Genomic DNA, 22,664 nt, shown 5'->3' on the forward strand with positions numbered 1-22,664 from the left:
GGGGCAAAGTTTTGGAAAAAAACAAAATATGGGGCTTCTCATTTTCGTAGGGGGGGGGGGCCCGTGTGCGGGTACTCGATTTTTGAGTGCACGGAAATTTTTCTATTACTTAATTACCCTTACCCAAAAAGATAAAATAATTTAAGACAAAAAAAACAGACTTATTTGCTACACCGACGACCTTATCTATTTTCTATTAAGAAATTATCATGCCAAGCAATAGAAAATTTTTCATCGTGCTAAATTTTATAATCATGCAATACAATTCCTTGATTTGTTGATAAATTTTTGGAAACTTAAAGTAAAAGGATTGGTTTTTAAAATGGTGATGGCCGTAATGAGAAATGGGGAGAGTATTTTGATATGTATGAATATCCTTATTCTCTGTAGCCGAAGCCCAAAACTTATCACTGCTGTACCGTACCGAATTTACCAAAACACCCCATTCTACAACCCATGAAATAATGAAAATGAAAATATATGTGGCGTGAATCATGTGACGTTAGCTCATTTCTAATTTTAACTTCGGTCGAATTATTTGGCTTCTTAGGTTATTAATATAATCTGCAAGTGATGTAAATGTAATGTTAAAATTGATACACAAATGACCTACTACCCACAGGTAACCTTTCTAGTTCCCAAACTTTTTTGACGAGTGACACGCAGGTAAATGTATCAGCAACGTTCAAGTTATACACGAGCTTGTAGACACATGCACCTCCACTTAATTCGAATACAATTTTGCGTAATTGAGCTACTTATTCTCTTTCCTTATTCCTTATGTTATTTCGAGTTGTTACTGGCCTTAGCTAATGCAGTGGTTGAGATCATAGCGGTGGTGAAGTCAGTTAAGAATATTCATTGATCATTCATATTGCACTTATTACTTTTATTTCTCAATTTGACTCAATAAATGGTTACAATTTGAAGTCAATGGTGCACTTGGTAACTGATGTAGGCTCTACTCGTTCAACAAATTCACGTCATACGATTAATACATACATCACAACTTTATTTTATTAAAATAAAATAAAATAAAATAAAAGCCCGAACGCTCAAATGCAAAAGCAAAGATGGGATTTAAGAGGCTAATAGAATTTTCCTAGATTGATAATAAAAATTGAAACGTGAAATAAGAGGCCCAGATGCTTTAATACATCACACAAAGAGGAATCGCTTAACATTACACGTCGCCAAAAAATGCATTGAAGATGGTACACAAAACCCAGTAGTTACATTTATAAACAACCTGAAATATGTGCACGACTGCAAGGAGATACAAAAAAAAAAAAAACAGACGATATGAACAGATTGCCGCTGCCAGCCGGCGCTTAAACAAACAAAGCGGACAACACTTTTTACAGCTCTGAGAGAATGGCGGGGATGTAATGAGACAATTCTGCTGTTAGTGATTGAAATCCATTAACAAGCTGCGTGTGGAACTCCTGGTCTTCCTCCCCAATCAATCGGAAGTGTACTCTTATGGCTCGCTTGCAAACAGCCATAAATTCGAGGAGTGCAGCTATGAGTTGCTGCAATTCTTGTGAACGCAATCTTGTGGCTGGCTCACCCGACAGGAAGGCTGTGCAGACACTCAACACCCCGCTGTTCACCTAAATTCATGCAATTTCAGGTTAGGAGGATAAAAATCTGGTTGACAATAACAGAAAATATAAGTACATAAAAAACAAAAGAATAAAAACTCATAAGATCATACTTCTGATAGGGAACCAAGTCATATAGTGGAACTAGTCTTGTCTAGTATCAAAACGCTTGTACTGATATTGAAAAACTAAAAAGAACTACTACATCAAAACACAACTCACTTGAACTGCAACACTGCCTTGAAGGATTCTCTGCAGACTCTGGAGACGTGGGAGTTGATCACCTTCAGAACTGCGAGGTTCTTCAAGCTCATTTCGTAGTGCTGCAGTTCGGGTTTCAATCATTCCAATTGCATTCTCAACGGGTGAGAACTCGAGGGACTCAGACTTGGTTACCAAGAGCCTATTCACCAGTGCTGGGAAAGAACCTTCGGTCTGAAGAACAGTCCGCCTCTTCCATTGGTCTTCCAAACCGCCTTGGGTCTTCCCATTTTTTGTGAATGGGGTATCAAACAAAAATCTGTCAAAGACACGGGCACGAACACTTCCAGTGGAAAGAGAGAAGATTCTTTCCCTTCTGCTCCCCAAATCTTCATCCTCCATGACTGGATCAACAGCAGTGATTTGTAGATAGCAGACTCCAGGCTGCAATTCTTCTGCCTTCACTTGCCTGGAATCTGGAATAATGTGCAAAGTGTGATTGCCATCCATCCTAGACTCGTATATATGACTAAGTTTCTCCATTATGTCACCTAGGCGTACATCACGTGGTTCACGGTACACATATTCCTTTCTGTCCAGCTTTCCAAATTTTTCACCATAAAATCCCACCCTGTAGTATGTGGCATCAGTAAATGGAATTGGACTTGCTTCCTGCTCAAGGATTGATTCGTATATATTAGTGAGTAAAGTATGACATTTAGCCAGTTGCCCATATGCTCTCCTGCTCTTATAAACTGGGATCACAAGTTCTAGAATGCTTGCACAGAAATGGTAGAGTTCAGCTTGAGAGAAAAGTTTATTTGCTAGCTGTAGGTACTTCACAGCTGAGTCAACCGTGAGCTTTGAAGCACCATAACCCTCCACCTCAGCCGCTGACGCCTCAGCAGTGATCTCATTGCTAACTATGGGACAAATTTTACGAAGAGCAGCAACATGATCTTTGCTCCAAACACCGTCATTTCTAGCCACAAGGGCCTACAAATGAAGATACTGGGGAGATTAGTGAAAAAGTGGCCGTGTAAATAAAAGCACACTTCCAGTTATGGGGCTATATTTAGAAAAGCTCAACCGTGAGCTAACCAAGTAGCTAGAACACAATCAATCAATTGGAGTCTTAAAAATATTATCAGTGTACCTGCATGACAACACCAGCAACAGCTACAGCACACTGAGCAGCTTCAGCCCATGACTGCATTTCTTGATGCGCATCACATAGATGTAGCAACCACATTATATGAAGATCCGGGACAGGGGCAAATGCCATTGCAAGTTTATAGAAGCTTTCTGCAGCTGCATATCTATCCATAGTCATGGCGGAACCCTGTAAGAAAAATGAAAATATTACTACATGAGTTCAATCAATATAAGTTACAGATCCAGAAGATAGGTGAAATAGCAGTGGCCAGGTAAGGTAAATAAAAATGAGTAAGGTATCCGAACAGTTAATCTACCCTCTACAGCTTTCCAGAGAACAAATAACCTTTCTCAAACCTAAACTGAAGCTAGGGCGGGCAAGGTATAACAATATTACAGGCTAATTTGGGCAAGGCAAGGAGTCTGTTGGCAACAAGAATCATTAAAGTAAATCTTAGCAATTGTTACAAGCTTACAGCCACATGTATCAGACGCTCATAAAGCCACAGAGAATTTCTTGTAAAGAAACAAAAACCATTGAAAAATGAAGGACAAAAATCTTAAAAGAAGCCATGCTTCTTCATACCAATTACCTTTTATGAGAACTTCACAGAGTAGGCCATGCAGGAGGGATGCATGAGTGTATCTATATTGATTTCTAAGGAGTTGTTTCTTTCTGCTTACAAAGCAGAAATCCTTTGGGAGATAGTTGAATCCATTTTATTAATTGGTATCAAGGTGTTCTTGGCATTTCCCAAATGAATGCATCACATTCAAAATTGAGACAAATTGTTTAAGCTTACCAAAAGTGAATGTTCCAGGCTGGCATCGAGGGCCAACAGAAGACTGACAGATAGATGTTTCACTTCAGACCAGGACCACCGATTCTCTGTAAATTTTTCTGGAATGGCCAACAAAGCATCCTCAGGAAGTCCACACTCCCTAAATTGGCTGGGACTCCTAGCTTCATCTGCCATTTCCTCCAAAGATTTTCGAAGGCGTCGCGCTTCCCCGCTTTCTTCTAGTGTTCCATCAGATTTCATTTGAGTCACTTGCACATCGGACATTAGCTCTGACAGTGTGATAGTCAGCATAACCCTCAGCCTTGCAGTCTGCATAAAGTAGAAAGAGCTCTGCAAAAATGAAAGATATGGTTAAATGAGCTCAAAAGCACAGCCACAGCAGCAAATCCAATTAATGAGAAACAAACATACCCTCACAAGTATCTGGAGCCCGATAACAGCCCTTTTCCTGATGCTAACATTTCGGAAAACTGCAAGCCGAAGGAGATGAAAGGCAACTTGCTTTAGGAAGCGATCATTCTCCCTAGCCATTAGTGTTGCTCCATGAAGATCACAAATGCGATTGAAGACGGGAAAAAATGCTTTCCAGAAAGCTACTGGCTGGTTTCGGGAGAAGAAACTCATAATTATGGCTGTAATGCAATCAAGTTTCCCATAATCAGTAGCAATGCTATGGGATGCTGCCATCATGCAGAATTTCTCAGTTATTTCTAAAACCTGAAGACTGACAGCAGCACTCAAATTTTCTTCCCAGAGTTCCTGAAGAGAATGTGAAAAATATCAGCTTCCTTGAGTAACAAAGAGAAAATAAACAAACCTAAAACAAGACCAGTTAATACTTAAAAAATTAAGTAGGGGCTGTTATGGCAATCAATTAAAAACTGTTGCAGATGTCAGCTGTGTGTTGACTATTGTTGTAGATGTCAGCTGTATTTTACAGCTATGTGTTGACTTAAATACTAGATTTTAGGAGATATAATCCCTAATTTTCAGGGATACTGATTTGCAATATCCTAGCTGTTTTTACCATTTTGTTCCTAGGGTGTAATGTATATAAATAGGTATTCTTCTCTATTGTATAATAAGAGAAAATAGAGATTAAAACAGAGGAAATCTGAATTTTCACAAAAGCATTTGATGCAAAATCATACCAATTTCTGTCTCAACATTGGGTGCAAGGATTCTCTAAGTGCCTGAGCCGAAGCTCCAATCCTAGAAGATTGTGCCTGCGCCAAAGCTTCTCTCAAGGAATATGGCTGGCTTGGAGAGCTTAACTGGGAATTCACCCTCTGCCACAAATAACCATTTTCAGGAGTCCCCTGAGGCTGCATCGGAGAGATTTAAAAAGTACAAGGATAAACAAAAGATGAACTATCTGAAATCTAATAGCAAAACAAGACAATTAAAGAAATTAAGAAAGTATTGACAGTGAAGGACGTCAAAATTGACCAGTGAAGAAAAGAGCTGACAAGAACATGAAGGGAGGAAAATGGGGGAAAAAAAATGCAATAGCTTCAAAAACTTAAGAAAAATCATGATGGTAAACTCACTCTGACTTCTTGTCTAGATGCCTCAGACAAGTAATTGTTTATTGAAGGAGAGAGTCTATCTGAATACTTGGGAGAAGAAGGCCCCTCACCAACAGGGCTGCGAGAACTAGCACCTAACAGCATTCCATCAGCAGGTTTTCTGTGCTGTAAAATACATCATTCACTCAAACTCAGATTACAACTGACATGAGAGCAACAGAGATAATACAATGAGAAATGAATTGACATCAGCTTCATGTAAATCTAGTTGAAAAAGAATCATGTTTACATGATTTTAATTGGCCACAAAAATTAAATAAACAAAGCACTGGTAGTTATTACAATAAAATCATCTGATAAATTCAAGAACAGATCCCCAGGACTCCATGTAGATAACAAGGCTTTAAAAAGTCCATGGAGAGATTTCTGTGGCCTAACTCATGTAAAGAGGCTAAATGAAGAGTGAAGATTCAGTAAAATGATTGAAAAGGAACTTCAGCTTTCAAATTAGTACAAACCTCAAAAAGAATGAGGCATTCTTCCATGAGTTTGAAAAACAATCTTGTCCGAGCAATGCTTTGCTGCCATGCCTTGACCAGTGAAGCATCATCTAGATTCCGCACAATTTCCATTACAACAATTAAAACTTCACGCTTTTCTACAGCATTTAGATTGTAAAATACAGGCATTTCATCCAGGATCTGCACAGAATAAAACAAAAAATACCCACTGAGGAATTCTAAGAAAAGTCCATGTATGCTTAAGACTAGAATGCTTAGGAATCTAGGAAAACAAGTGAATTTCCCTCAAGTGGAGGAAAGAGTATATATATCAAGCTATAAAATTTTTTAAAATGTCAGGCTATGAAATTTTTTATCTCTTTTTTCTCTAAATACAATCTACTTAACTTTTATCTCAAAAACGTACCTGGCCAATAAGGGGGAAATATAGCTGAGCGATATATAGCTTATCCTCAGGCTTTTGGTACCGAGCATCAAACTCATGCTTGCACAGAAGGACTACTAGGATTCTGGCTGCCTATACTCACAAGAAGCATGTTACAACAAAATACCAGACAGAATATTTATACTTCAAGCAAATAATAATGTAGCATGTAGCCAGAGTAAAGAAAACAGTTAACAAGTATAGAAATTGAGCAAAGTGCACATAAACAAAACAAATATGCATCGACTGACTCAAGAAATACCATCATTAATTCAAAACTAGAACTAGTTGAATTTATTAAAATTCACCTTTGCTCTCTGAGATAAATCATCATGATCCCAAGTAAGGAAAACTTCTTGTATTAACACAGATGAAAGATAGTTCCTACAACATCAAAGAGCATGTGGTCAAACAAACATCAGTTGCAGCATCAGATTTGAATTCACTCAGATCGTACACAGCCAAAATGAAGATTGAAAAAAGAAAGAATTACGAAAGAAAATTATAATCTTTCAAAACTAAAACGATCCTGCGGGATATCGTTATAACAGATGTATTGACTTGCGTCAATCTCCTCAATTGGACTCTTTACTCCAAACTGGGAGGAAGGGGGACAAAAAATTGAAGAAAAACACAATAACATCTGATTTTTCCAGCACCCTAATAAGTAAACCACAAACATCCACATTAAGGATTGATCAACCAGGAAACAGAAGATAAATGAACATAAGTTCACTGGTACGCAAGAACAGAAGAACTTAATCATTGAGTTACCTATCTGAAGGGTCCCTCCCTGGCATTTCTACATAAAGATCATGATCACATACAATCTGCAAGAATATAAGCTTGCAATCATGGAGAACTGACTGACATACCCCGGAAAACTTGTCCAGATACAATGAAACCTGCCGAATAGAAGATAATTTGTGTCAAGTAAAACATTACAAAAACACATAAAAGAACAAGGCTCCTGCCCATATGAAATATAGTAACTGTCGTCTAGATTCACTATCAACCTACAATTCCCATCCAGATGTGTGAGTAGAACTGAATTGCGTAAGACATGATGCTGTGAGAATATATATATATATAGCTTACAACTAGAAACCTAACAAGAGCTCCAACTATTGCATACCAAAGATATTATTCTATCATACCTCAACCAAACATACATCATCAAGCTCCAAAATATGATAGTACAGATTCATTGATTCTTAGAAAATCAACACAGATTTATAACCATACATCATCAAGCTGCAAAGTATGATAGTGCAGATTCACTGATTCTCGTTATCAAAAAGAATCTTTGACACTACATGTTCCATGTGTTTGATTTAGACAAGAGAATGCAAAGCAAACAATAATTTATATACAATTGGCAATCAACACAGATTTATAACCAGGCAAGTAGCTGCAGAGCCTACCAGTTCAAAAACTTGCCGAGGTTCAATGATGGACAAAAGATCATAACAGAAGAAGCCCAAACTGCTGTTTAAGCGTTTTGCCAAACTTAACCCCTTCTTACAACGCTCATGCACCTCAGTTAGAAGACAGTCATACAACTGCATTACACATCTGAACACACCGTCTCTTAACTGCATGGGAGGAATGTCTTCACCTGACAAAAGGGGGAAAATTTTGAAAAAGATGGATTCAAAGAATTTTTACGTGATAAGCTACTTTCAACTTTTTGGCCTACATTGTACATTAAAATGAACCATCACAACTGATATATAAGAAAACATGAAATATGTAGAGTGAATGCAACTATCCAAGCTAGAATTTACCAGCAAAGCAGTTAGAGCACTTCAATCTAGACATCAGCAGTCAATTAATCAGTTAAGACTGGAATAGTAAGAATCATTGCAAAGCAACAACTGTAAGACAGCTCTCTTGCATCCCTATTGACCAAATATCATCCAGCTACCATAAATTTTCCTTTTTGAATTCTTATTCAACATATTTATCATCATGCTCAATACTGGTTAATTTATGGAAATGCTGTAAGAGTTAGGTAGTTCTATATTGATAATATAAATTTCACCAGCACAAAGTGAATATTATCTATTATGACAATTGTCTCAAAAGGCTGAAAAATAGTAATTATAAAAACAAGCCTGCTCGGAGATGACCATAATGTAGCTTATAAGCAATGACCATAATAAGCCACGGACTCGTAGGGTGTTAGCCTTACTTTGTCTTAAAGGCTCACTCAGTACATTGAACTGAGGTCACAATAAATACCTCTGTTGTGTCTAGGGAAAAAATAAGAAAAATGTAGTGGATAAATTACTATTTCAGTATCTCTTTTTAAGTATTATGAAATAAGCTGTAAGCAGTGCAAGGATCTTTCCAAGTATTTTACCCTACCTAATGGAAGACCATGAAAGAAAAGCCGTGTCTGCTCCAATGCCATTGACTTCACAATTAGCTCAAGGAAAAACCAAGCCATTGCCAGAACGTCATCATATACAGGTCCAACACGATAACCCTTAGCCTGCAATAAATCATCAATCAGAGAACTCAAAAAGAAAATAATGAACAAAAACATAATAGTACATTGTTAATCTTGTGATTTTAGCACTTCAGCACATCTTTGCAGGGACAACAAAAAAAATGCATTAATACATGCTTTGATACAAATGACGTTTTCAACTTCTAGCACAGTATTGGCAAGGTAGTGAAGAATCACGTTACTTTATTAGGGAAAATCTTACGAGTCACTTTATGAAATTCACTCTAGAACTGTAAGATAAATAGAACATATAAATCAGCCCAAGGCAATCATCCCCAAAGAGAAAACTTATTTTATTCATCCAAACGAATTAAAATGCCGCCCATAATCAAATGCAGTGAAAAAAGGTTTTATATTTTCTAAAATAATAATAATAATAATCAAATGTGGTAAAACAATTTACAATTACAATGAAGATATGCACCAAAACCACGAATTTCATTTCAAAATTGTAATATAATCTATAAAGAGAATAGTTGGTTTCCTGTTAATATGACACAATGTGAAAAGTATATTTTAGGTAACAGAATAATAAAATAGGGAATTAGAGTACGGACTCAAAAAGGAAGATTGGTTAACATGCCTTACTGCGAGCCAAGCTACCCCATACAGTAGACAAACCAGGATAAACAGGTGGTTGACGACCGCCAAAGTCATCAAAAGCATAATCAACATAGTTGACAAGAAATCGATTTCGCTCAGCATCATCAACTGACTCCTGCTGCACCCTACAAAATAAATTTCAACATATTGCTAACTGCAAAAGACTAAGTTGTTATAAAAACCAAAAACAAAAAGGCTTTATCAACATGCCCTTGCAACTCAATTCAGAAGATTGAAATGATAAAATAAAACCTAAATTGTTTCAAATAGACCATCATCCGTTTTTTTGGAAGGGAGGGAGGTGAACAGCTTCTCACCTTTGTATGCCTCCTTTTCTTATAGAATGCTTATGTTTCTTATAGTTTGTGGGGGTGTGTGTGTACTTGTATGAGGCCCAACTAATACATTAGGGAGTTAATATTTTATAGTTTATAATACAAATGCCTTCCAGTTGCCAGAATATGATAATACACAAAAATGATTTCGCAAGCATAATTTTGGTTGAAAATAAAATAGTTCTCCAGACTTGTAAGGGGATCAAATTGTTATATCTAGAGGCATCTACCAGATAATTATACTGGCACAAGTCATATACATCTCTACACGGTGTAACTTAATAACTGAAAGCATACCGGGTTAAGATATTGACCATGGCTCTGAAGGCTGCAACCTGAAGGAACAAAGAAAAATAAATAGTGTTGGCAACACACAGCAAAAAGCCCAGAGGCTGTCCAATGATCAAGAAAAATCTTCAAGAGCAAAGACATCAAGATGATTAACAAAATAAAACAAAAAAATAATGACTTTGAAACTAGTGACAAAAAAGGATTGCAAAGAAAACACCATAATTAAAATAATCTGAAAACCTGAAGTGTTTCTCCACCATTGCCTATAAGATGGAGAAGCATATTCAGTACAGGGTGAAGAAACTGAAGCAAAGCAGTGGAATCAACATTCTTCAAACTATTGATAGCCTGCAAGAGAAAAATTCATGAAGCCCATTCAACTCTCTCTAACAGTATAAATAGGTATGATATGAAGCACCAGAAAAAAGAAGCAACTTTCTAGCAGATAACAAACATATATGTAGACTGAGGTTACTAAGAGAATTCAGAATGACAACAAAAGTTCCCATATTCTAAAGCCTCCTCCCTGTCAACTTCCTAGCCCCAACTCTCTTCCTCATGATGCATCTGTTCTTTTATTTTTATTTTTCTTTTACTTTTTGCCTTAACAGGGGTTCCTGTTATTAATCCTGATATGGTATGTACATCTCCAGAACAAATGCAGGGTTCAAGCCATGGCTGGTTACAAAATAATATTCAAATATCAAACTGAAGCAAAGGTGGTAAGCCAGCAACTAAGAAAAGGGAACACACGCATGCACAGACATGTACAGAATTCAGTTCTGTAAGATAACACAAGAACTTTCTAGCCTTGGCTACATATGTCAGTTCACATATGCTTACAGTTAAATGTCAGGACTGAAACTCATGAGATCATTATGAATTCCCGTTTATAAAATGAGGAAAAATTAAAAGTGGCTGAATTTAACTGCATAATATAAATCAATACCTCCAGCAGTTCAGAACCCCAAGGTGGGCTTGTTCGAAGAGTGTGTCTGTCATATTCAAGAAAGAAATCCCTAATGCGCTCATTAATTGGATACAAGGAAGAACAAAGTCTTAGGCGCAACTTAAAAGCATTCTTTCCATCTTCCAAATAGTCAAGCCTCTCCTACCAAAATCATAAGAATAATAAATAAGCCAGAAGATAAAGTGAAGGCATGAAAGATCTAACTTTTGAATCAGAACAGAACCATTAGTCATAAAGATGGAAATGAAAACTATTCCAAATTGAATTTAAGAGCTTCTAGCTGTATATGAACTCATTATTGTTTACAAACACCAATAAAGGCCCAAGTTCGGGATGGATTGATGTGATTCCTCTGCACCTTGAAAATTAAAGTATTGAACCATGAACAAAGAAAGGCATGTGAGGAAAGCATATTGGCTAATACTAAATAAACATGCAATAATTTCATAATCCACACAAGAGAAAAGGCATATATAGAATTGAAGTTTTACACTCAGACAGCAAATAATGAAATTGCTAGAGACTTACATTAAGAAGATAAGAGTTATTTCTATTTCTACTCTTTTTAATTATACTGGCATAAACAGTTCTTAGTTGACAAAACAACAGAAAAGAAAAAGTAGACGTTAAATAGTGAGATCAAGCCAGACTCATTTAGGTGTCCAATAGAGAGAAAGGGAGGCCTATCATCTCAGAAGGTGACTCATATTTAATTAAACATCACTACAAAATAAAATTAAAAAAGAATGATACAGATAACATAAAGTAATAATCAATATCCTGTTCAAATATACCTTTCCTGTCTCTTGGAGATAATGCGGAACCAGTTCCTTAATTATTGGTAAAGAAATTTCAGATCGCAGCCTATAATAAGCATTGCCTTGTAGCTATTAGAAACACTTATACCAGTAACGGCACATTAAAATAAAAATAAAATTAAGCTCTAAACAAAAATAAATTGCTATGAAATTGAGATAAATTGAAAATAATCAAGCAAATCACTTAGCTAGATCAAATGGATAAAAGCAAGGAAGAAACATCATAAATAAAAGCAAATACATACTGAGCATGTGTAGACAGTGGAAGTGCCGCATATCCGATAACTACCTGGAAAGCAGTGACAGAAGGTTCATTCCCTTGAACAGATAACAGAAGTTGAAAAAGCTTAGGAAATGCAGGCTACATTATACATGTATAACTTACTGGTTTTGGAGCTTCCAGTTTCGTTTGTAGATCAACATGGAAAAAAGTGAATAAGAGGTGATGCATAGGTGTCCAGACAGCTGGGAGTGAAACTTTAATCTCATCATGGTAGTAGGCCATCCTAGCCCCAACAGCAACTTGTGTGTGAGCCCACTTCTGGAGTGAAACACCTGGCTCCCTTGGATGAATTGCCTAGTCATAATAAACACATAACAAGTGAGATGAGGAATACAAAGCAAACATCTCTCAGTATGGATACTAATCAAGAGAGTTACCTCTAAAGGCTGTCTACGAACATCAGCATCATCCTTCCGTAGTTCAACTCGGATAAACAAATTCCTCTTCCGACTCAAACTTACACTTGAGGGATATACATATAGACAATGAAAAAGTTGCAAGAAAGGCTCGTTTCTTGTTGTGGTGCGGAAGTCAAAAGCTTGAAACTGAGAAATGCGATTCTTGTTTTCAGTTTAAACAGTCTAAAGAGATTTCAAAATGCATGGTTGAGATAGACAAGTTGCACTAATATGACACTTCTTTTACCAAATGAAACATATTGATTGTAAGGAATGTTGGATTATAGCGAGTAAAACTTTCATGAAATGCTTTAGTCTGGGACTTCCTTATTAAAGAACTTGGCATGACCAGTAACTGAAGGACTAGAATAAAAGACAAGGAGATTTCCAGTTTGATTCTAGAGGGATTTGTTGGGCCCCTGACAGCAAATTTACTAATAGACTCAAACAAGGTTGTATCGACTTCCAAAAGATGTTAAAAGTAATAATAATAAAAGATGACTAATTTTTCTTGTGATTATATCTTGAGCAATGTCACATAGCACGTGATGGGTAAATGTGAACACAAGAATCATAACAAGAATAGCTTTACACTCACATCATCAGCACTAAAATCTGGAGCATTTGATCCGTTTCCAGAAATTTCTTTCCCATCACCGTAACTCCACTTAGAGTTGCTGGTCTGAGGCACATCAGAACCATTACTGGGGCACTTAGAAAATGTCAAATCAGTAGCACGGTCCCCTGGATCAATTGAGTCATTAGTCACACTGCCACTTTCTGATATATTCTCCAAATCGGCATGAGCAGTCTGGTGCTTCTCTATATCCAGTCTTAAAACACCCTTCACTGGTTTATGAACCTTGCGTTTAGGATCCTGAAAATGAACCACATGCAAAAGAGAAGAGACTGTTAGAAGGAATCAGCATGACAGAAATAAAGGGAAGGGGACATTCTAAGAAACTCTTTATTCCTTTTTCTCTTGGTACACAAACTGTAGCAGAAAATAGCAATAATTTTCATGTATAAATTATTTATCACAAAGCCAATCACACCTGAAGCGACTCCTCAGTGTAGCATTCCTTTACTTTATTTAAGTTAGATATTTCAACTATGACAGAACTTCCACCCGAATATCCCAACTTCCCATCCAATGTGATCTTTGAAATGGGCTCAAACACACCCTCGTGAGAACTTGACCCAGAGACGCTGGGAGCAAGAGGACTGCTAGGGGAAGCAGACCCACCAGAAACTGCACCAATGCTGTTGTCAAATAGCGGAACAATAGCCCAGGCGAAGGACTCTCTATAAGGCATAATTCGAGACCACACCTGCAGTTTCTGCTTCTCTCTCTCTGTCAAGTGTACCTGTTCAGGATTCAGATAGGTTGAAGAAACATATAATCGTGTAAAGAAATATAGTTTATACAATCTGATAAAAAAGGGTTGTATTATTAACTCCCAAGGATGGCACCAGATTATTTTACAGATTAACCAACAAGAGAACAAAAAGAAAGGAAGAACTTAAAGATGAGTTAAAAATAATAATAAAAAACCTATTGATATCCATGGACATACAGGTTCTTTGCGTGAATAAACGGAAGGGGTGACTCCACTTTCTTCTGTGGCAGGCCTCTCTAACTGGATAAGAAGACAAACAGATGCTGATGGGGCATCTAAATAAAATATGCCGCGAGGTTCATAAGATATTTTTGCCTGGCAAAGATAGAAGGAAACAGAAAATTCCTTACTTGCGATCTAAGAGAAAAGCGACACACTAGGAAAATACAAACCCATGTAAAAGGATTAAGAATATAGAGAGAGAAAAAAAAAACATTATTTATTTTATGGCTTACATCCTGCATTTCAGCCGGTAGCACTCGGAAATAGAAATCTTCGGATAATTTTTCTCTTCTCTCCCTATTATATAAGCAAATTGTGCCATAAAATGGCTCTAAGAGAGAGAAAAGAAGGGAAAAGATAGAGATACTTAAGTCAGAAATCTGAAACAGCTAAAAGCAATTGAAATATTGCAGTAACAGAGATGTGAAGAAGAACTCACCAACTAGTCCAGCTTGAAATGATAGAGACAAAACCTTCACAGAGATCTTTAACCCACTGAAGGCACCAAAAAGAAAACCAAAAAAAAAAAAAAGATAGATTAACTCAGAGCAAGTCCAAAAGGCTTCTACTACAGGTATACTCTGCAATAATAATTAAACCAGCCATACTGTGACATTGGGGTTTCTGAAAGTCTCTGACCAAATGTTAATGATCTCTCATTTTCCCAATCAAAAGCTGGTTCGTAAGCAGGAAGGGAAGATATACCAAAATGCTGCAAATACAAGATTAATTTCCAAACATAAAAGTCAAAATCGTGATGTCTAAAAGGAACATATCTTGAAATGCGACATTAGTAAAACCAAGACTGCAAAAGCATAACCTTTGAAACATCAGTAGCATCTGTGTATTGCCTTCCAGAGGTACTTGGTGCGTCATCATCTGTGGCATCTTCGCCCTTGCCTCGCCTTGCATTAGCAAGTCGTGTCTCTGCATAAAGAGGCATGTCAAAAGTCATTTCACAAACATCGAACATATAAGAGCGGACAAAAAGTGAATAAGACAACTAAAATCAAAACAAAAACCTGTCTCAATATCAGTGTCAGGGCCTTCAAAAATCTGATTTTGGAAAGAAGGCGGACTAACGCTTTCATAGTGACCATACTTGTTCTCATCCTTCACCCAATCAGCTCTATAGCATTGCACCAGTTCATTCAAATGCGGCCACTGCTCCAAATTCTCATCAATCTGCAGAAAATCAATCTACAACACTCAAGCTTGAACTCATCAAATCACACAGCAGTAAAAGTGACTCTCCATCAGTAAACCTTATACAGGAAACGAGATATAAAGTCTAATTTATTTTTCATTTTAATAACCCCAAAATGTTCATAGAATTCAAAATCAGGTGTGATTCAGACAAACAAAAAATGCCATTTTTTAATTTTACATTTTAGAAATTTCAGAGACAAGACACTACTAACTGATTATGCAACTAACAGTAAATGCCATTCTAAGAGAAATTCAAGCATGTAAATGAAAGAAAATGCACTCTTTACAGAAAAATAAAATTTAAAAAAAATCACCAATGGGTCCAATTTGAGATGAGCTAAAGACTGTCGAGGGATTCTTCGAAAGCGATGACCTCCGCTACCACCACTGCTGCCGTCCATAGCACTTTTAAATTTTCACTGCATTTTGAAAACAAAGCACATTTGATTTTAAGAAAAATAAATAGAAAGAAAAGAAACTGGTAACGCAAGCGAAATATAATCACGAGATCTGAAACGAAATCCAAGATTCTAGGGTTTGAAAAGAGCCGTACCTGAGACTCAGACAGAGCAGCAATAAAAAGAAAAGCAGGCAATGCGGTGCGTTTTGAGGAGTTAGAATCGAGATCTTGGACAGATAACAACTTCACACCAAACGCACCACAGTGACAGTAGTACTGCAGAGAGAGAGAGAGAAGAGAAGAAGAGACACGGGTCAAAGCTAGTCCAGACTCCAGAAAGTCCAAATTAGAGTTGAACGACAGCGTTTTAATCTCACCTTGTCCGAGTCAGCTCCGCTTCTCTGTCTCTCTCCAGTCTCCACTGACATGTTTTATTTTATTTTATTTCTAGCTTCCACCTTTTTTATTCGCTTCGAAGAAAAGCACTGTATTTTATCATTTAGGTCCCTCAATTTTTGGTCTTTTTGCCTTTTAGGATATATATTTTCTCAAAAATACATTAATATAAAACTAAGTTCACATCCGACATATTGTAATTATGAATTTATTTTAGATCTATTTTTGTGACTTGATTTCTGTAAAAAAAAATTCAAGCCCTCAACTTCCCAAGTCTGCCTCCATTTGTATTTGAATTAAGACATTTTGCACCATCTGAAAGATTTTACAAGTTAAATCATTTATTACACAAGCAGACATTATTTTTTTATTATTATTTAAGTTAAAAGTATAAAATTGACAATATAAGCCTAATTAATGAATTCAAAAAATGTACTTTCCATCCATTACTAAAAGTTGAAGAGAAATTTTGCAAAATTTAATAAGTTTTATTGTTCAATTCATAACGGTTCTTTTTGCTAATAAATAACAATGAGGATTCGGTTACAAGAATTAGGCAAATTACGTCTTTGGAAAGATAATGTAGAAGTTTTGTGACTTAAATGGTAGTTTCCCTTTATTTTAGTATTAAGTTTGGATTTCTAAATTATATTGGTGGGTGAATACTACTTCTAAGAAAAGCAAGCAATAATCATTTTTTTTTCTTTTTTGGTTTATTTTTTAAGTATTACTTTCCGACCACATAATGTGCAGTCATTTTTGTAATGTTTTTTTTTTTATTTATACTCATGGCCTCAATGATTATATGTGTTTATGCAAAGATAGGTATTATTATTTTTACAAAATAATTGTGTAATTTAATAAAATACTTAGATTATGTTTGTTGGTACATAATTGAAAACGTTTCTTCCACATTTAGGGTAAAATAAGTAGTTTTCAAATAGTTTTCTTTAATTGATAATTCAAGTTCATATCTTAGAAGAGGTAAAGGACTAAAAAATTGATTTAAACTTTGTCATGTACTACTTTTATTAAAAATATTCCTCCATAGATAATGATAGATTTATTTTTTATTTATTGTAGCTATATCGGTAATTGGATTCATATTGATCATTTCTTATACTAATGGTTAGTTTATTTATATAATTTTTTGGCCACTTATATGTGACTAATCGTCCTTAATCACATGCATCACAATGTTGTTACTACTTTTCATCATTGTTGGTGAAATTGCCTCATTTTCTAATTTTATTTTGGTATAAAATTCGGTGGGAGATGAATCTATTCAGCAAAAACTTCAAATTCTTGCAAGTAAGAAAGTTTGATGCCTAAAGATGATTACAATTCTGTGAAAAGGATAGGATAGTGTGAACTGTAAACAATAGGCAAGACAAAACATAAGGTAAATAACCCTTGGACTTACATTTGACAATTGGTAAGGTCTACAAGAATTTGTGAGGGAAATAACTGTTTGATCAGAACAAATATTAATGGCGATATAATTTAGATCAACAAATAATGTGGCAATCTCTAGACGGTCAGCAAGTTATTGATTCACTAGTGAAATCAATATCGACTCTACGGGAAATTTTAGAATATATTTGAGGTGTCATGTCAGTTATATAACAAGTAAATAATGTTATGATATGTGTGCATTGATTTTGAAAAACTATCATGCAAGTGGTGATTGTATTAAATTTAATTACACATGTCATTCATACATCATTTGGTTATAATACATATGAGGTATTTTACAATTTCTCCGACTCTTAATACAAGTATTAACATTCTTGTAATGCATTCATTAAAGTGGCTAGTAATTAAGCGCAAGAAATTAAAACAAGCTGATTCGCAACTCAGCTTCAACGTGCAATGATTCACATTAATTCACTGTAATCTTGAGTACTGACTGTACATGTGAGCACATATTGCTAGCTCGGGTGGTCATTTTGGGACCACAAAATTCTAACGTATCGGTGAGAGCAGCATGGAATTTTGTTTCTTCATATACAATCAGCCCATATTATTAGGAGGAAAAGAATTGAATGATACTAAACGATGCACCAATAGAATAACGAAGAAACGAGGATTGCTAGCAATCCTTAGATTTAATTGAACAAGAGGGACGTTGTAGTTTCCTTATCCCCGACCCACTTTCTTGAACATCTGTAATTTGACTGACACGGCAGTAACTCCAGCTGGGTCACAAGCTCGACATTATGTTGTGTATTGTAATCATCAACAGCGACAGCAGCCTTGGCGAACTGCATTAATTGGCCCTATTCGGGAAAAAATAAATAAAACTCATGTCTTTAGTTGTGATTAGATTTAAAAATAAGGATCCCTATGTTATTATTCCGCTTTAAATTACGTCGACTTTTACGTGAGACGACAAATTCATATCTTCTTTTAAGCTATAAATGACATGTAGGCTTACTGGAAACTGAAAAATTGTAGACGACAAATCCTCTTAATAGACGACACGTTGTACAGTAATCTCTCCAGAGTGTAAAGTGTCCGCCACTTCCTTCCTTCATATAAAATTTTTATTTTTTTTACATATGACAGATCATCTATGACAGCGTGAAACTTTACGCTGGTCGTTCCTGTGTAGTTTTTAGTTTCAATGATGAAACTTGAAGAATGGGCATTCGCCATCAACCTAAATGTTTTGGAAGAATTTTGTTTGAGGCTGTAAGAAAGAAGAGCTTGGAAACTGGGAAAGTTAAGTTCTTACTTATTAGTGATGCATAATTCAGTTACAAATTGATGCATATTATGTTAAATTTATTTCTCACATTATGTGGACTGACATAAATCATTCTAATTGTTTTCTATATTTTACCGACTTAATACGTGACTATTGTCAAATATTATGGAGCAATTAAGGATATACTTGTCCATAATATACTACTGTACAGGGTATGTCAAAATTGCTCCATAATATTTGACAATAGTCACGTATTAATTCGGTAAAATATAGAAAACAATTAGAATGATTTATGTCAGTCCACATAATGTGAGAAATAAATCTAACAATCTCCCACTTGGACGACAGAAATCACTCTAATGATAAATTTAAAATAAAATAATATTTTGAAAACAACCGAATTAATCAATATGTGACTATAACAAAAGGTCAAATACAAGCAATCACCCAGAACATAAACAAGTCCAAAATGTGCCATAAATATCAAATCATATGTGCACCGACAGGATGCTCCATATAACAAGACACTTATAAACACGTGACCATGTAGTAGTATACAAGTATAATTATGGAAATAACATGACAATGTGATCAACATGCTCATTTCCATAAAGTCCAGATGTCTAGCAAAATGAGACGAAAACAGTATGTCTCCTAGACCATCGCTTCTTTATAACCATAATGAGACTATAGCAAAATGTCTCGAGAAGCGAGCTTCCTTTTTAATCATAATGAGACTAAATCAAAATGTCTCAAGAAAGCACACTGAAGCTAAATCATAACGCTTCAGTCTTTAATGTCCATATTGAGACTGAGCAAAATGTCTCGGACCATCGTATCCTCATTCTATACATAATGCCATACGCAGCCAAATGTGTACACAATATATGGCATATCAATATCACATAACAACATGCATGCATGATAACAAAATGAGTAATACATAAGCTCATTTAAGTTGCAACTCATAATACAAACCAGAACTCCCACTGACTCAGCATATATAAGTGGATTCAAATAATCCCATATGCGTTACATGCTCCCTAAATACTTTTGGAGCTAAAGCTTTAGTAAGTGGATCGGCTAACATGAGTTCTGTAGGGATATACTCTACTGATACACAAGATAAAGCAATTTTCTCTCTCACAAACAAGTATTTAATATCAATGTGCTTGGAACGTGAGGAACTCCCTGTGTTGTGAGAAAAAGAAACAGCTGCAGAATTATCACAGTATATCTTTAGTGGCCTCGGAACGGCCAATATACAATCTAGCCCTGTGATAAAATTCTGCATCCATAAAGCATGACGTGTAGCCTCAAAACAGGCTACATATTCTGCTTCCATTGTTGAAGAAGCTATAAGTGTCTGCTTGACACTTTTCCATGATATAGCTCCTCCTGCCATCATAAAGATGTAACCAGATGTGGATTTCTTGTCTTCCAAGCACCTTGCGAAATCAGCATCAGAATATCCAACTATATTCAAATGGTCAGATTGCTGATATGTCAATACAAAATCTTTAGTGGCTCGCAAATATCTGAGTACTTTCTTCGCAGCCTTCCAATGTTCAAATCCAGGATTGCTCAAGTATCTTCCAAGTACTCCCACTGGAAAAGCAATATCAGGGCGAGTACAGACTTGAGCATACATCAAGCTACCCACAACGGATGCATACGGGACTGTTTGCATTCTAGCTTTGTCTACATCATTATCGGGACATTGAGACTTGGAAATTTTGTCACCTTTCGAAATTGGAGCTTTCCCAGGAGCACAAGACTGCAAATTGAACATTTTCAAAATGCGATCAATGTAAGTCTTTTGAGACAAACCTAGAATTCCTCTAGATCTATCACGAAGAATCTCTATCCCTAATACATAATGGGCTTCACCAAGATCCTTCATATCAAAGCTGCATGACAACATTTGCTTTGTCTCAAGTAACAAATTAGTGTCATTAGCAGCGAGCAAGATATCATCCACATAAAGCACCAAAATGATATACTTGCTCCCACTGACTCTCAAGTATATACACTGATCAACGGCATTCTCCTGGAACCCATAAGAGGTGACAATATCGTGAAATTTCAAATACCACTGTCTGGATGCCTGTTTAAGTCCATAAATGGACCTTTTAAGTTTACACACCATGTTTTCTCTACCAGACTCAACAAAACCATCAGGTTGCACCATGTATACATCTTCAGACAAGCTCCCATTGAGAAAAGCTGTCTTCACATCCATCTGATGCAATTCTAAATTGAAATGAGCTACCAATGCCATGATAATACGAAAAGAGTCTTTGGTAGAAACAGGAGAGTAGGTTTCAGTGTAATCAATGCCTTCTCTTTGACTAAAACCCTTAGCCACAAGCCTGGCCTTATACCTCTCTACCTGACCTCTGGCATTTCTTTTGGTTTTGAAAACCCATTTGCAACCAATTGGTCTGCATCCATCTGGTAACTCAACTAAATCCCAAACCCCATTATGATACATAGATGCCATCTCATCATGCATCGCATGTATCCAAGATGATGATTCTGAACAATTGATGGCCTCTTGAAAGGTAATAGGATCAGATGAAGAGTCAGCATCAAAATCATGCTCCTGCAAGTAAACAACATAATCATCAGAAATTGCAGGTCTCCTGATCCTCTCTGATCTCCTTAATGGCACATCAGTACCATCATCCTCTACAATCATAGGCTCCATATTATGATGAAGTTCAGGATCAACAGAAGAATCATCAATATGTGGTAATCCCATCGCAGAAGTCGGAAAAGATGGAATAGGCAAAACCACACGTTCTTCTCTCAATGTCAGACTGCGAGGCTCAGAACTCCCACCATTGTGATCATCCTCAAAATAAATGGCACGATCAGACTCAATGATTCTAGTAGTGTGGGAAGAACAATAAAATCTAGAACCCCTTGAGCCGATACAATAGCCAATAAAATGACCACTAATTGTTTTCGGATCAAGTTTCCTTGATTGTGGATTATAGGGCCTCACTTCTGCTCTGCATCCCCAGACATGAAAATGACGAAGACTCGGTCTATTTCCTGACCACAACTCATAAGGAGTTTTGGGCACCGATTTACTAGGTACCTGATTCAAAATGTAAGCTGCAGTTCTTAAGGCTTCACCCCACAGAAAATCTGGTAAGGTAGAGTTACTCAGCATACACCGCACCATGTCAAGAAGAGTACGATTTCTCCTTTCTGCAATTCCATTCTGTTCAGGAGTCCCGGGCATTGTATACTGGGCTTCTATTCCACATTCCTGAAGAAATTTAGCAAAAGGTCCAGGATTACGCCCAGTTTCATCATATCGCCCATAGTACTCACCACCTCTGTCTGACCTTACTGCTTTAATTTGCTTGCCCTTTGAAGAGCCTTTCTTCACACTCCCACTCTCTTGAGTAGTGGCCACCATGACAGTGTGAGATTTCCCCTTCTTCAATGATTCCTCTTCTTGAACCACATAAGCAGTCAACTCAGTGATATTCCAAGTGTCTCTCTGAGTATTGTATTGGCTTCTCAAATTGCCAAATTGTGGTGGAAGAGATTCAAGGATTTGGAAGACCAGGTAGTCATCAGGCAGATTGACATCCATGTCCTTTAACTTCTTATGGTAACTGGTCATCTTAAGGATGTGCTCTCTCACTCCAGAAACACCATCATACTGAGTGTTAGCAAGCAGCCTCAGATAGTTACCCTTTTCTGCCTTATCTACCTTCTTAAAAGTCCTTCCAACAGCTGCCAAGTAATCTTTGGCCTTATCACATGCAGGGATGCTATCTCGAGTTGTCCTATCAATGGTGTATTTCATTGTATCCAGACAGTGTCTATTGGATTCATCTCAAGCTGCCCACTCTGC

The 22,664-nt window shown here is 36.5% G+C and overlaps 1 protein-coding gene across 1 annotated transcript; it reads right to left on the reverse strand.

The window, feature by feature from the left end:
* Nucleotides 1-1,154: 1,154 nt before the first annotated feature.
* Nucleotides 1,155-15,978, reverse strand: LOC18039885 (guanine nucleotide exchange factor SPIKE 1). The gene is made up of 31 exons (XM_006429749.2): nucleotides 15,835-15,978; nucleotides 15,596-15,700; nucleotides 15,095-15,257; nucleotides 14,893-14,999; nucleotides 14,681-14,784; nucleotides 14,512-14,567; nucleotides 14,306-14,403; nucleotides 14,028-14,165; nucleotides 13,506-13,817; nucleotides 13,049-13,327; nucleotides 12,430-12,597; nucleotides 12,155-12,346; nucleotides 12,015-12,058; nucleotides 11,746-11,815; nucleotides 10,931-11,092; nucleotides 10,222-10,329; nucleotides 9,988-10,025; nucleotides 9,336-9,480; nucleotides 8,608-8,734; nucleotides 7,662-7,855; nucleotides 7,012-7,142; nucleotides 6,546-6,621; nucleotides 6,220-6,330; nucleotides 5,811-5,993; nucleotides 5,314-5,457; nucleotides 4,915-5,088; nucleotides 4,175-4,522; nucleotides 3,764-4,093; nucleotides 2,962-3,147; nucleotides 1,827-2,801; nucleotides 1,155-1,613 (listed from the first exon to the last, which is right to left on the reverse strand). Exons 2-31 carry the CDS (start codon nucleotides 15,680-15,682, stop codon nucleotides 1,359-1,361), a joined length of 5,505 nt encoding a protein of 1,834 aa, XP_006429812.1. The 5' UTR covers nucleotides 15,683-15,700; nucleotides 15,835-15,978; the 3' UTR covers nucleotides 1,155-1,358.
* Between the last annotated feature and the right edge of the window lie 6,686 nt (nucleotides 15,979-22,664).

Source organism: Citrus clementina, unplaced genomic scaffold, assembly GCF_000493195.1.
Source record: "Citrus clementina cultivar Clemenules unplaced genomic scaffold, Citrus_clementina_v1.0 scaffold_6, whole genome shotgun sequence".
Classification (NCBI taxonomy): Eukaryota; Viridiplantae; Streptophyta; class Magnoliopsida; order Sapindales; family Rutaceae; genus Citrus; species Citrus x clementina.